This window comes from Microtus oregoni, unplaced genomic scaffold (assembly GCF_018167655.1).
Source record: "Microtus oregoni isolate MIOR12 unplaced genomic scaffold, Mior012 000000F_ref0000247, whole genome shotgun sequence".
NCBI lineage: Eukaryota > Metazoa > Chordata > Mammalia > Rodentia > Cricetidae > Microtus > Microtus oregoni.
Window position 1 is genome coordinate 94,804,747 of NW_024543059.1, and position 13,926 is coordinate 94,818,672.

The 13,926-nt window shown below is 41.2% G+C and overlaps 1 protein-coding gene across 1 annotated transcript; it reads left to right on the top strand.

The window, feature by feature from the left end:
• Nucleotides 1-4,551, top strand: Pifo (primary cilia formation). Its single transcript, XM_041648762.1, has 6 exons — nt 1-116; nt 210-352; nt 788-886; nt 1,764-1,894; nt 3,267-3,384; nt 4,364-4,551. The coding sequence occupies exons 1-6, from the start codon at nt 59-61 to the stop codon at nt 4,430-4,432; spliced, it is 618 nt and encodes a 205-aa protein (XP_041504696.1). The 5' UTR covers nt 1-58; the 3' UTR covers nt 4,433-4,551.
• The last annotated feature ends 9,375 nt before the right edge of the window (nt 4,552-13,926 follow it).

Here is a 13,926-nt window from a genome sequence, read left to right on the forward strand (position 1 = left end):
GAGAGTAGCAGAGGACTACAGAACAGAAAGCGGGAGAAGGGTGGGAAGACCAGGAGAGATGAACACGGAGGAAGTACAGCTCGCCCCCTCGTTCCGTGGAGTTACGCTTGGTTCACGTAAGAGCTAGCAGCCGGGTCCGTCCGATCCACCTGCCCCCATGCTTCCCTCCACCCACGTGCTCACTTGGAGTTTCTTCTTTTTATCTTTAGGGAAGGCGGATAATTACTCCTTTGGAACACGTCAGCAGAGGAAACTCTTTCCTCACTACCACCCCCCAACCTGGTTGGGGAACAAGTTTCTCCCTGTTAGGGGATCGCCCCACACAGGCCCTGGGTGTTACTCAGAAACAGATGTGAGTATTCTCCTCCCCCTCAGTTTCCTATGGAAGGATACACATGTGTTCTGGTAGAAAAATTACTCTATGTGTGGCTTTTTTTTCTGGGTCCCCACATCCCTATGGGCTGATGTCGGTTTCTTCAGTCTCCGGGCTGCCTCTTCCTGAAAAGCAAATTCAGCTGTTACAGGACTCTGAAGATGGAAGGCACTGGGATTCACAGACACTCAATTTATTCATCTGTCCAGCCACACTTCTCTGCAAAGTTACTTGTGTTGTTTGTTTAACTGTACAGTTTTGACTATATAAGAATCAAGACAAGAAAAATAAAACAGCAATGGCTTGCAGAGAAGTTCACATGGGGACATTCTAAATTCACCCCGCTTACGATTGTGTTACTGATGTTTTTCTTCTCTCTCCTCCCCTCCTTCCCTCTTTTCCTTCCACTGGAAGTGGAATGGTTTGGCGTACAACCTGTCTCGGATCCCAGCCAGTACGAAAGGTTATGCTCTTGGAGCCAGGACAGCAGTGAGGTTTCAGCCAGTCAGCAAGGTAACGTTCAGAGATTGTAAGGTGGTCCAGGCGGCAACATAAAAGGTTGAGGCATTAACACTGCAAGCAGGAAGTAACCTGGGGAGAGTGGAAACTAGTTCACTGAAGAAACAGACCCAGGACAGGGCTTTAATAACCTAAAGTTAAACCGGGCGGTGGTGGCGCACGCCTTTAATCCCAGCACTCGGGAGGCAAAGGCAGGCGGATCTCTGGGAGTTCAAGGCCAGCCTGGTCTACAAGAGCTAGTTCCGGGACAGGCTCCAAAACCACAGAGAAACCCTGTCTCGAAAAACCAAAAATAAAAAAATAAAAAATAACCTAAAGTTAAAATAGAAAAGCCATGTTTATTTACATCACACTATCTTGTCAATTAAAGTACAAATTCCAACTTTTTCATTGTGTGTGTATCTGTGTCTAGCTGGATTTCAAGTCTAATTGTGAGCAAAAGCAAAATCATTATCTTTCTCCTTTTTACTGATGAATTCTGAGCCTAGGCTGGACCAGACCAATGTGCTTGCATTGAGCTGCAGCCCCTGGCTATGATCCTACTCTCCTGCTGAACAGTCAAGGACTAGCAATACTAACTATAAAAATCTCCCAGAGATGGACTGGACCAACTTGCTTTGATTCCTTACCCATAGTGTGTGTGTGTGTGTGTGTGTGTGTGTGTGTGTGTGTGCGCGCGCGCGCGCGCGTGTATAAACCACAACCATCTTTAGGTTTTTGGCTACTTAGGCCTATTTCTACGTCTTTGACACCCTGAACTGTAGCTGACTTATAAAGAGCATGAAATGATTGTTTTGCTTTACCTTAAATACTTTGTGATAATATAGATTGTATCTTATCAACCTCTAACACAATCCTTTTATAATTACAGGATGTGACGCCATATCCAGGAATGTACCAGAAAGTTTGTACTTATGATGAGAAATACAAACAAAGCTTTGCTCCATTTAATGTCATGATGCCTCGATTTAGGACTGAAGTTAAGGGCGCTTCTTATCCTGGGTATGTCTCCTGTTTACTGTGCATTCCATAAGAAAGAAGTACATAAAGCAGGAATTACGTCCAAACTTTCCAAGCTAAATCTTTAAAGATGTGACCTCTAACTTCTCATTTCTCTGGTACTCTAGAGTTGTAGAATTGGTTATTAATTCAATAGACATTTACTAAAGTGTCAGGTGCTTGTGAGGCTTCCACAGAGAATTCAATGTGCCCACCAAACAGAGATCCTGCTCTCTTGGAGAGTACATGTTAGAGCCAAAGAAATCAGAATTAAATACTCAAGCAAATACCAACAGTAATAAGAATACTGACCATATAATTTATCAGTCAAACTATAACACTTCCAAGACTGAAGGGAACCAAGTGACAGTTCCCTCAGGACAGTAACTATAAGCTAAGACTGTAATGAGCACACCAGACCCTGTGGCGAACTGGTGCTGTCCTATGAAGACGTTAGAGCAGAATGGTGATGTGATAGACTGATGAGCTGGAGGGCGACTTTGTTTAAAGTTGCTAAGAAAAGCACTCAGCAAGTGTCACTTGGCCTGAGATCTGAGCAAATAGATTAAACCAGTCCTGTAAAGTGACTTAATCTGTTATGTGGAGTCAGAGCATCCCAGGCAGAAAGAACAGCAAGTGCAAATTCTTTAAGTTGAGAAGAAATTTGACAGGATAGAAAAGACATTATCACGGTTAGGGTACAGTGAGAAGGGAGGAAATGTAAACACAGAAGGGGGGCGGGCTAGAATATCTGGTCCTTGTAAGCCAGTGGGGTTTAGTCTAGATGCCGATGAACCTTCTCAATATGCAACTGCAGGGGAAATGATCAAAGTCTTTCCCTAACTGATGAGAAATCCAAGAGAATGCAAGCTACCTTTCCAAGCTTCTGTTAAGGAAGTTTAAGCATTAGTCTTGATTCTATAGCTATAGATTAAACTATATAGATATAAACTATTCCTTACAGTAAAGTCTACAACAGCTTTACAAACACAGGCAATTCACAAATAATCTCATTATTGAGAGCCAAAGTAACTGGTTCTGCTTTGCTTCTCCCTAGATTGCAGAAAAGTTGTCTCTGCATGTATGTCACCATGTTCAAATTGTGGGCAGTACTAACCCATCACCGTGGTGGATCTCCTAGCACTCACGAAAACTGAGATCTCTGGTCTTTCAGCTAAGGATACTGAGTTATAGAAATATGTTTGAGCCCTTTGCTTGGATGTTGAGGCTGGTTCTCTTTAACACTGGCAACCTAATTAGAGACACACTAATGGGAAATGACACTCAAATTTGCCTGACGAGGTTAGTCTTGTTTTTCCCAAGGAGGGTGAAATTCATGGTCCATCATCAACCATATTTGTATGTTTATTTCTAGCCCTGGCACATACAATCCAGAGAAGAAGACACCCCCAAAGATTGCTTGGCCAATGAAATTTGGATCTCCAGACTGGTGTCAGGTTCCATGTCTAGAGAAAAGAACTCTAAAAGCTGAGGTAATAAGATTGGCTGCTAACACATCTTTCTGTCCAGTACTATATCCTGTATTATCTTTTGTTCTTAACCAGAAGTTTGTAAGGAAACTTTGAAAAGTTCATGATCCTGTGAACTTATATTTTGTGTGTATGTCAATGTGAGGATAGTTTTGGAAACTCATCTGTGTTAGCTTTTTATAGATAATTATGACATTTTCATCTGATCCTTAGATAAGGAATTACCTGCACCTGCTAATTCCTTAGGGTAGACATGGGGAAATATCCTATATGATTTAAGAAGATGCTGAGAACAGTAACGATCAAGTGACTGGTCAGCTACAGTCCACATCCATGACTCCTTCTTCATTGTTCTTTCTGACATATCGCATGTGTTAGATCACTGGAGAGCTGGAGAGTATTCTGAGTAAGAGCGTGGAAAGTACTACCTGTCTTCAAACAGGGGTCCAGTGTTGCTTTTCTGTGTAATCTTTAGGCCTTTTCTTTGTATTGACTTCCTTATCTTTAAAATGAATTTAATAATACAATTTATCTGGCCTTGTTGTAAAGCTAACTAACAGATAATATGGAAAAGCATTTCATACAGTACATAGAATATATACTTAGTTTGGGTTTGCTATTGTAATTCTAGGTTTATTTTTTTTCCTAGTGGAATTTAGGATTAAATCCATAAATATTTGTTAAATGCCTAATATATGGATGGATGTGTTAGGATCTATGGGTAACATATAGTTAAACATATAATCCTTGCCATCAAGATGTTGACCAACTGCTCGAAAATTTCCAAGTAGCCAATTCCTAGCATGATGAACTCCAGAGTACAATGTTCTCAGTTATCATGAATGTCGAATCAATTCCTGTTGGGTTGGGCTTTACCTGGGCCACAGGTTTTATACTGTGAGGTTCCACATCATAGTCAGGAAGATCAGAAGAAGAGGACTCTTTCTGGGATACTGAACTATACAATGTTCTTTTATTGCAGCTGTCCACAGACAAGGACTTTAGAAAACATCGGAACCGTGTGGCCTACTTTAGCCTGTTTTACAATTGAGAAGTAGGCACTGTCTTCACGAGTTCTCCTGACTGCAGAATCTCCAGAACTGAGAATGGGACTGCCCTTGCACTTCTGGGTTTCTTGGGCCCTCTTGTCTGCCAATTCGGCATCCAGGGAGGAGCGAGGGTCTCACAGTCACCCTACAAAAACATAAAGACTGGTCCAGAATGTTCCTACCCTGTCTCTTTGTTTGTGGTCTAATAGTGCTTGCTGGGTGTCCAGTCACGTAGTTTCGTTTTGGAGAAATACCCAGGGATACCTTAACCACTACCTTCAATTCTCAGGCACCAGTCTTGAATGTTCTACCACTTGTCTCGTCACTAGGTAGATCTTAGTCTGTACATGTCAAGGTCGTAGATAGAATTTGAGCCCCCAAGACATAGGATTTTTAAATTCAAGTTACAACATTTATGTTAGGGGAGTCCTTCCAAGATTTATGAATTCCCTGGTATAGAATAAAAATTTTCTGGTTCTATTCTTTCCTAGATTGACATACAAAACTCAAATAACCCAAAAAGTTTTAATTCCCCGTGACATGGCCTCTTTAGTCCGTGTGCTGAGTTCCTACTAAGTATCAAGCAGAGTGAGAAGCAATGGGTATATCCTAGGAATGAACACACACCAAAGCTGAAGTCTGAGAGAGACTCCGCAAGGTGACAAGGAGGTTAGGTGTGCCCCTTCTTTAAATTGCCCCTGAAGGTTTACGAGTACCTGTTAGGTTATGAAATAAGAATTCACAGCAACTGGCCACAGTGGCACACACCTTTAATCCAAACACTTGGGAGGCAGAAGCAGACAGCTTCCTAGACTACATACTGAATCCAGGACAGCCAGGACTGTGTAGAGAGACCCTGTCCCAAAAAAGTTTAAAAAAAAAATCCACTGGCTGTTAAATAGGTGTCTATTTAACACATCAAAGTAGACATGGCCACCAGGTTCTCCCAGCATCCCTGAGTCCCTGCCTATTACAGAACCCTTCTGGCTAACATACCCTACCCTAAACTTCTCCTATCCAGGCTGGGTTCCCCTTCCCTGTATAATCCAGCCATTTTGGTTACCTGCCCCCTTTTTGGTCTATCCTTTATACTCCTGACCTCTTGATCTGGCTCTTCCCTATCCTCTCATCCCTCTCCTCTCAAGGCTCAGTTCAGGATTGTGTTCACTCTGGACTCTCCCAGATATTCCTGCCTCTGGCTGTGATCTCCTTTTTTTTTTATATTTATTTATTTATTATGTATACAATATTTTGTCTGTATGCCTGAAGGCCAGAAGAGGGTGCGAGACCTCTTTACAGATGGTTGTGAGCCACCATGTGGTTGCTGGGAATTGAACTCAGGACCTTTGGAAGAGCAGGCAATGCCCTTAACCACTGAGCCATCTCTCCAGCCCTGTGATCTCCTTTTTATCAACAATAAACCTTCTCCACCATACCTAGGAGCAGTCATGTCCTCTGTTTTTATTTCTTTTCTTCATTCATCTAGTGCCAAAATCACAGGATTGGCATATATAAATCCCCTTCCACAGAACTCAACCCTTCTGACCAAGCACTGATTTTATTCTCATAAGGTAATGTATGGATCATGTGTCTGCTGGCTCCTGTTACCCATCAAATTTGACCCCAAATTCTAGAGTCTGCCTTCTCAGCTACTTCTCCCCTCAATGTATGAAGTGATTACTTACATTGTTATAAGATTAAATAAAACTCAGGAGTCAGATATTGGGGTAAACCTCATAGACCCAAAGGGTAACAGAGGAATGATATATTTACCCTGCCTCTCCAGGTTTCTCAGATCTAAAAAAAAAAAAACCTCATATATGTCTTAGTCTCTCCCTAATACTTTCTGTGCCCCCATCTCAATCCTCCAAAGCTTCTATGGCTAATTCTGGTCAGCCAATCATTGACTCCGCCCTGTGATTCAAGGTAAATTTTGTTGTCAGTCTCAGAGTGTTTGTGCAAATACATATCCCACAACATTTCCTCCCTAATCAAAAATGAAAGGTTTTCAACTCTAACACAGTTATAAACTATATAAATAAGAACAATTATCAGGTTAGAATTACAATAACAATGTCCAGTTAGTTGGAAAACTCAGAGAAAATATTCTATTATCTGTCCTACCTTTGTGATTCCAAAGTTTTGTATCTAATTCACTTTATACCATAAGTTGTATTACCAACCTAGAAATGTATTTTAGACCATAAAATGTTTACTTAGATAAAACAACCAAAGCCTTTATGTCTCTCAACCTTACATCTACACTTTACATCTCTTATGTAAGTTTCTTTTCTGAATTTGATTAAAAAAAATAAAAGAAAATGGTAACTAGTCTTCAACCCCATCAGGGATCCAAGAAGGATATAATAATACCTGGATAAACAGGAAGTGCAGAATAAACAACTTCCAAAACTATACAAATGACAGAAACATCGAGCTACCTGGACATTCACTCAAGGTTCCTCTGCAACATTGGGGCATCCACCTTTGGCCTATAGGCCTAAAATATCTAACAGACTTCTCTATGAAGCAGGAATTTTAAATGACTGTTCTATCTTGTCTTGACAAAGTTTGGCAGTCACTTTCTTTTGTGTCCTGCTTATCCAATTTGGACAGCATACTGTCAGCAATTGAGGCAAGGACAATTTCTTGTCCAGTAGCTAACTTTGCCACAATGAAACCAAACTCCATATGAAAGTTCTTGGATACCCATCATTCTTTCTTGGAGTAAATTCATGCTGCCAGGAGCAGATGTGTCTCAGTGTCATGAAGAGCTTTATTTAAATAAAACATCTCAAATGTCATATTTTGAAGGTCTTGGAATGGAAGACAATCTATCTTTCTAAAATATATCTGTTTAACCTTGAAAACATACCTAACATGGCCAAAAGTTTGAATGTTATAGATGACTAACTACAAACCTTCATTTTTAATTATCCTAAATATTTTGTAATAATTTTCAAGGACTATAATTTTGCATTACATTGTTAAATGAACTGCATAGGTACAATACCTTAAACTAGAGTAGAAACATATATACAGTATAACAAAAATAACCTTAAATTTGTATCAATATATAAAAATTTATACTAATGTAAAATTGAGATAATAGTTGCTGGTTTTAGTTTAAAGGTAGATTCAATAATCTACCCTTTTTCCCATCATTCCTATATCCCCCTTTCTTCTGTTCAGAATGAGATCCCTGAATCTAAATCTCCTTTGTTTAGTTTTCTCTCTGAGCAGTATGAATAATAACTTGCAGCCAACTGCCTAAACTAAGATAAACATCCATAATCCACCAAATGGCCCAAAACCACCCACTCCACCTACTTTCTGTTGTCTGGGGGTGACAGAATCTTTGAAGGACCCTGTGAGAACTGAGATAATGATCAAGTCCTAGGAGAGCTAGCTGTTTTCCAGTCTCAGTGTGATGGGAAAGTGCAGGGCTTATCTGAAGTCCTGGCCGAAGTAGTCTACGAGGCTAAGCCATCTTAGTAACTACGTCAAAGTAGTCCTGGGCAGTTTGTAGTCAAAACTGATCTCGGATGGTAGTGTTTTTCAGCTTAGTGGCATTACCACAATCCAGGTTGAATCATTGTTGCAGAGCCCCCATCATCTTCTTGGAGACCTCAAAGATCACTGCTAGAAATAGTCACAGTTCACTGCAGAAAATTTAAATATTTTTTATTTCTTCTCCAAGGACCACAATCTATTAAATACATCTGGGATACACAAACTTAGTTCCTAGTTACCTGCTCCAGACGTAAGCCTGAAATCATGTATAGGAAGCTAGATTAAGTCTATTTCTAGAATTAGTTCTCTATAAGATCATTAATAACAAGACAGAAAATTTAAATATATAATAATTTTATAAATTTTGAGATAATATTTATACCTTAAGGAAAGTTCTAAAGAGTCAAATTAAAGACTAAGGATTATGAGGTAAGTGGCAATCGAATAGTCCCTTAATTTTGGTTTTCTTCTTTCCCATACCAGCTGGCTTTTCTGACATGAGACAGAGATTTTGGATTTTTCATTAAAAAGCATGCTTGGGTTAGAGAAAGAGAAAGCCACACACTATCTCCAAAGCCAGTTTTAATTTTTAATTGAATTAGGACTACAAAAAAAAAAGATCATTTTCTGTATGTCTGTAGAGAACAGTAGAAACAAACATTTGGAAAGCTTTATGAAATTCAGTTCTGTTGGTCAATTTTCTCTCTTTATTGGGACATTTTCTCTTAATTATTTGTCCTTCTTCAGATGTCTCTTTCTTCCTGTGGTCTTTATAATCCCTAGTTGGATGCTTTTATTCTGCTGGAAATATAAAACAAAACCCTGTTCCAATGCTAACTTTGGGGAGTTCCCATTTTCTGTGGGTTATATCTGATCAAATGAAAGATATTTGTTAGTTTTATAAGTTAGTTTAGCTTGACTGGCCATGCTGTTTGATGAACTATCACCTCTCCTAATCAAGAGTCTCTACTTTTGAATCTAATCGATTCCTTTTTAAGAACATGTTTAGTAGTTGTTTTTCTCATTCCCTAACCAAAAAGAAAAGAAGAAGGAAGGAAGGAAGGAAGGAAGGAAGGGAAAAGAAAGAAAAGAAAAGAAGGCATTATGCTGCTGCCGCCTGGTGGCAATATTCCAAACTTACAAAACATACGGTCTCCAAAAAGCCACTAGGGATAAATCCTAGTCCCACTGCCAGTCACCCCACAAATTACCAAGCTACACAACTGTCACCCACATTTAGAGAGCCTAGTTTGATCCTATGCAGGTCCCCCCACTGTCAGCCCCAAGTCAGTGAGCTCCCACTACCTCAGGTCAGCTGTTTCTATGGGTATTCCCATCATGGTCTTGACCCCTTTGTTTATATTATCTCTCTTCCCTCTCTTCAACCAGACTCTGGAAGCTTGGTCCAGTGCTTAACTGTGAATCTCTGCAACTGCTTCCACCAGTTGCTGGATGTAGGTTCTATGATGACATTTAAAGTAGTCATCAAGCTGATTACAGGGGAAGGTCATTATGACTTGACCTCTCCACTGTTGCTTAGGGTCTTAGCTGGGATCATCCCTGTGGATTCCTGGGAATTTCCCTAGTGCCAGGTTTCTCACTGGCCCCATAATGGCTCCCTCAATCAAGACAATTCTTTGCTTGCTTTCCCTCTCTGTCCTTCCCCCATCTCAAGCATCCCGTTCCCTTATGTTCTCCCTGCCCCCTTCTTCTCCCTTCCCTGTCCTGTTCTGCCCTCCCTTCTCTCCCTGCCCCACATGCTCTGAATTTACTGAGGAAATTATTTCCCCGTCCCTGGGGGATTCACGTATGTCTCTCTTAGGGTTCTCCTTGTTACCTAGCTTCTCTGGGATCCTTTACTTCACATCCAATATCCACTTATGAGTGAGTTCATACCATGTTTGTCTAACCCTACTACATGAACTGGCTTTTTGGAGCCTATTCTCTATGGAGGGATACCTTGCTCAGCCTAGATAGGTGAGGGGAGAGCCTTGGTCCTGCCTCAAAGTGGTGTGCCAGACTTTGCTAACTCCCTATGGGAGGTCTTACCCTCTTTGAGGAATGGATGGGGGGATGGTGGAACCGGAGGAAAGGGAGGGGGAACTGGGATTGGTATGTAAAATGAAAAAAAAAAGTTTAAAAAAAAAGAAAGCAGTAGTCTGAGCAAGGAATGAGGAGTAAGCCAGTAGGCAGCACCCCCCCCCATGGCCTCTGCATCAGTTTCTGCCTCCAGGTTCCTGCCCTATTTAAGTTCCTTTCCTAACTCCCTGTAATGAAGAATAGTGATGTGTAAGTGTAATCCCTTTCCAAAAAACAAAACAAAACAAAATTGGTCTTGAAAGGTTGAAAATGTGACTGGAAAAAATCAAGTCGTGTGACAAAAGTGTTTTCCTAGACAATTATCTTATCACTTAAGCCCTGCTCCCTTTCCCACCCATCTCAAGACAGCCAAGCAATTACCCATCCCAGCTGTTCAAAGGCTACTCCCATTTGACATCCATGTCTCTGTCCACTGTCAGTCTCTGAACACCCAGACTTACTTAGTACAATTAGAAAGCTTGTGTTTCAGCATATTCACACATAAGCACTGAGTCTGTGACCCTGAAACAACATGGAATAATGTGTGCAAGGCGTAAGCTCCGCACTGTTCTCGCTTCATCATTTAAGTGCTCGTCATCAGTGGGCTGGTGAGATGGCTCAGAGGATGACAGCTCTGAGCCTGGTGACCTGAGTTTGGACCCTGAATCCACAGAGTGGAGGGAGAGGACCAGCTCCATCAAGTTGTCCTTTGACCTCCACACGAGCACAGTGGCATGTGTCTGTACACACATGAAATAAATAAGCAAATGTAATTTATATAAAGTCACCAATAATCAGGTTTCTAATGTCACCATTGCATTTAATGGAGGTGTCCACGTAGTAGGCACACACAAGTATATATGGAATAAGTCATAAAATTTGTATTTCTTCCTGCACCTTCTCCACTCCAAATTTTTAGTCAGCAGTCTGCAAGTTATAGAGCTAACTATCTAACTGGGAGAAGGCAGTAGAACTCTGAAATGTCCTATTAAAATACACATATTTTGAACCAGCAAGGTGGTTAAATGGGCAAAAGTCCCTGCCATCAAAACTGACCATCTAAGTTTGATTCCAGGACCCAAATGTTGTCAAAGAATTAACTCCCACAAGTTGTCGTCCGACCTCCACACGTGTGCTGTAGCATGTACACACCCCCACATACAGAATAAAAAATAGCAATAATAAACTAAATTTAATGTAAAAATTAAACTATATTTTACCTGCTTTGATCACTAAAGAGCTCTCGTTATGTTGCCTGTAGTTTCTCATAGGAGGCGGGGATGGGATGAGAAGGCTGAACACATCTTCAGGGAGAAGCAGGGGAGGCAAGGACAAAGTCCTAAGCAAATCAATGATGATGCTGGGGAAACCAGCATGGAACTTTGTATAGGAGTCTCAGGAAAATGCAAAGAAGGATATAATTTTTTCTTGAAATAAGAAGCCTAACTTAGTCTCTTACTATATGTGCAATATTAAACCACATTCATTCTAGAATGTTCTCATTTGAATTGGAATCTTTGTTAGTCACTTTCCTGACATACTTAGTTTCTTCTGCTCTGTCTAGATCTTGGCCAGTGCCCAGGACCTGACTGCATCCAGTGTCTCCAGAACTCCATGCTGAGCTGATGAAACAAGGGGTGTTTTCCTCCCAGGAGCAAGCTTATTGGGCACCTTTAGGTGACAGAGAGAATGTGAACCCTGTACAAAACAAAACAAAACCTCAACCCCGCCCCCAGCAAGCATTCTTACCAAAGAGGAAACCCACAAACTTACACAAATACCCTGCACAGTCAACATTCTGTCCCTGCACAGGCTGGAGCAGTGGCAGAGCCTGCTGGGGAAAATCCCAGGCATCTTGCCAGGTAAATCAGCTAATGTCTTCCTGGGGAGGGGCATACTGTGTATGGAAGCTTTATTTCTGTGCCTAGACAGTCGTGAACAGAGTTCCTCCCATGTCTCCTTCATGTTTACATTAGTAGGGTTAGCTGTAGGTTTCTTCTTCACCTATTACCAGCCAGCCTTGAGCAGGGCCCCTTCAGCCCCCAGCCTGAATAACGATAAATCTTGCTAATCAAATACCTTCTACAGACAAATCCGAGAGTGATAGAAACTCATGCTCTTGGAACCTAGACAGCTTCACTCCCCACTGTCTCTGCAACACATCCACACCTGCACAGAATTAGATTTGCTTTCATCTAAAGAAATAAATGGTGCTGGTTTTTCACAGTTGTATCTCTCATTTTTACTTTGAACTTTGAAAATCCCCAAGTTCCAAAGGTTTTTTGAGAGGATGGCAAAAGAACCGCATTCCAGGCTGCGTATCAACCTGCATGTATGTATGAAACCATAGAACAGTCCACTCCCAACACTGTTATCCTGACCCTCTCTGCATTCCCAGCTTGCGTATAAACCTTTATGCGTGTATGAGACCATAGAACAGCCCGTTCCCAACACGGCTATCCTGACCCTTTCTGCTGTGAGTGGTACTGAAGCTGGTGATGTTGCTCAAAAAGTAAAAGTATTTGTCACACACACAAGCCTGATGACCTGAGTTTGATCCCCACGACCCACAGTGGAAAAAGAAAATCAAGTCCTGCAAGTTGCTTCTGACCTCCACGTGTCTAGCCTTTGTCTTTGCTAATTTTGTGAAGCTTTAGCTATTTGGAGAAACTAAGTCATATAAGAAAACTGCAATATTCTATAAAAGTGCACTGTTAAACAATCAGAAAGACGAGGTTCCCAGTCTCTTTGTAGGCTGAAGTCATATTTTTAAAAAAAACTGCAATATTCTATAAAAGTACACTAATGTTTAAACATCAGAAAGACAAGGTTCCTTGTCTCTCTGTGGGCTGTCTTTAAGGTTTAAAGTTTGATTTTAATGATAAAGAGTCTCAGTTAAACCTTCATTCAAATTTATTTTTTTAATTTATTTATTTATTAAAAATTTCTGTCTCTTCTCCGCCACCGCCTCCCATTTCCCTCCCCCTCCCCCAATTAAGTCCCCCCCCTCAGCCCGAAGAGCAATCAGGGTTCCCTGTCCTGTGGGAAGTCCAAGGAACCCCCACCTCCATCCAGGTCTAGTAAGTTGAGCATCCAAACTGCCTAGGCTCCCACAAAGCCAGTACGTGCAGTAGGATCAGAAACCCATTGCCATTGTTATTGTTCTTGAGTTCTCATTCATTCAAATTTATAAAGCTCAAACTTAACAGAGATAAAATTGTAAAATCCTCATCTACTAAAAAGCTACTGATTTGTTGCAAAGTGTTAAAGGCAATTGAGACATGCAAGTTAATGGTCAGTCACCTTATAAATGATCATATTCTTTAATGTGTTCAGAACTACACTTGTGGTCATGCTAAATAGAAATACAACTCATTTGCAGGGGCAAACTTTGGCCTTCTGCATATGTGAAAGCTAAGCCTGAAGCAAGTAAAAAAAAAAAAGAAAGAAAGAAAAGTAAAGTTTGCTTGAAATCAGGTAGACTTAACGGATTAACAACCCTCAATCCCCTCCCTTGTGAATGAAAATGAGGACATGATCCCTTCTAGATATGGTCGAGAACATTTTTATTACAGACTCGAGGGAGAGGACAGCCAGAAGAAGCATCAGGAAGAGTCCAGACCGAACATGGCCAGCAGAATAGACCAGGCCATGAGAGGAGGTGGGGAGAGCAAGAGAAGGAGAGGAAGGAGGAGAGAGGGGAAACAGACGAGAGGACAAGAAGCAGAACCAAGAGCAGAACTGAGAGCCCATAGCTAAAATGGCTGAGTCATATAGGAAAGACAGGGGGCAGTGAAGCTCGGGGGCCGGAGAGGTTTAGAATACGGGGTGGGGTATGCCCGCCAGGATGACTCTGTAACAGGAGTCAAATAAGCAGGGATTTAGGGAGCCTAGAGCCTAGCAT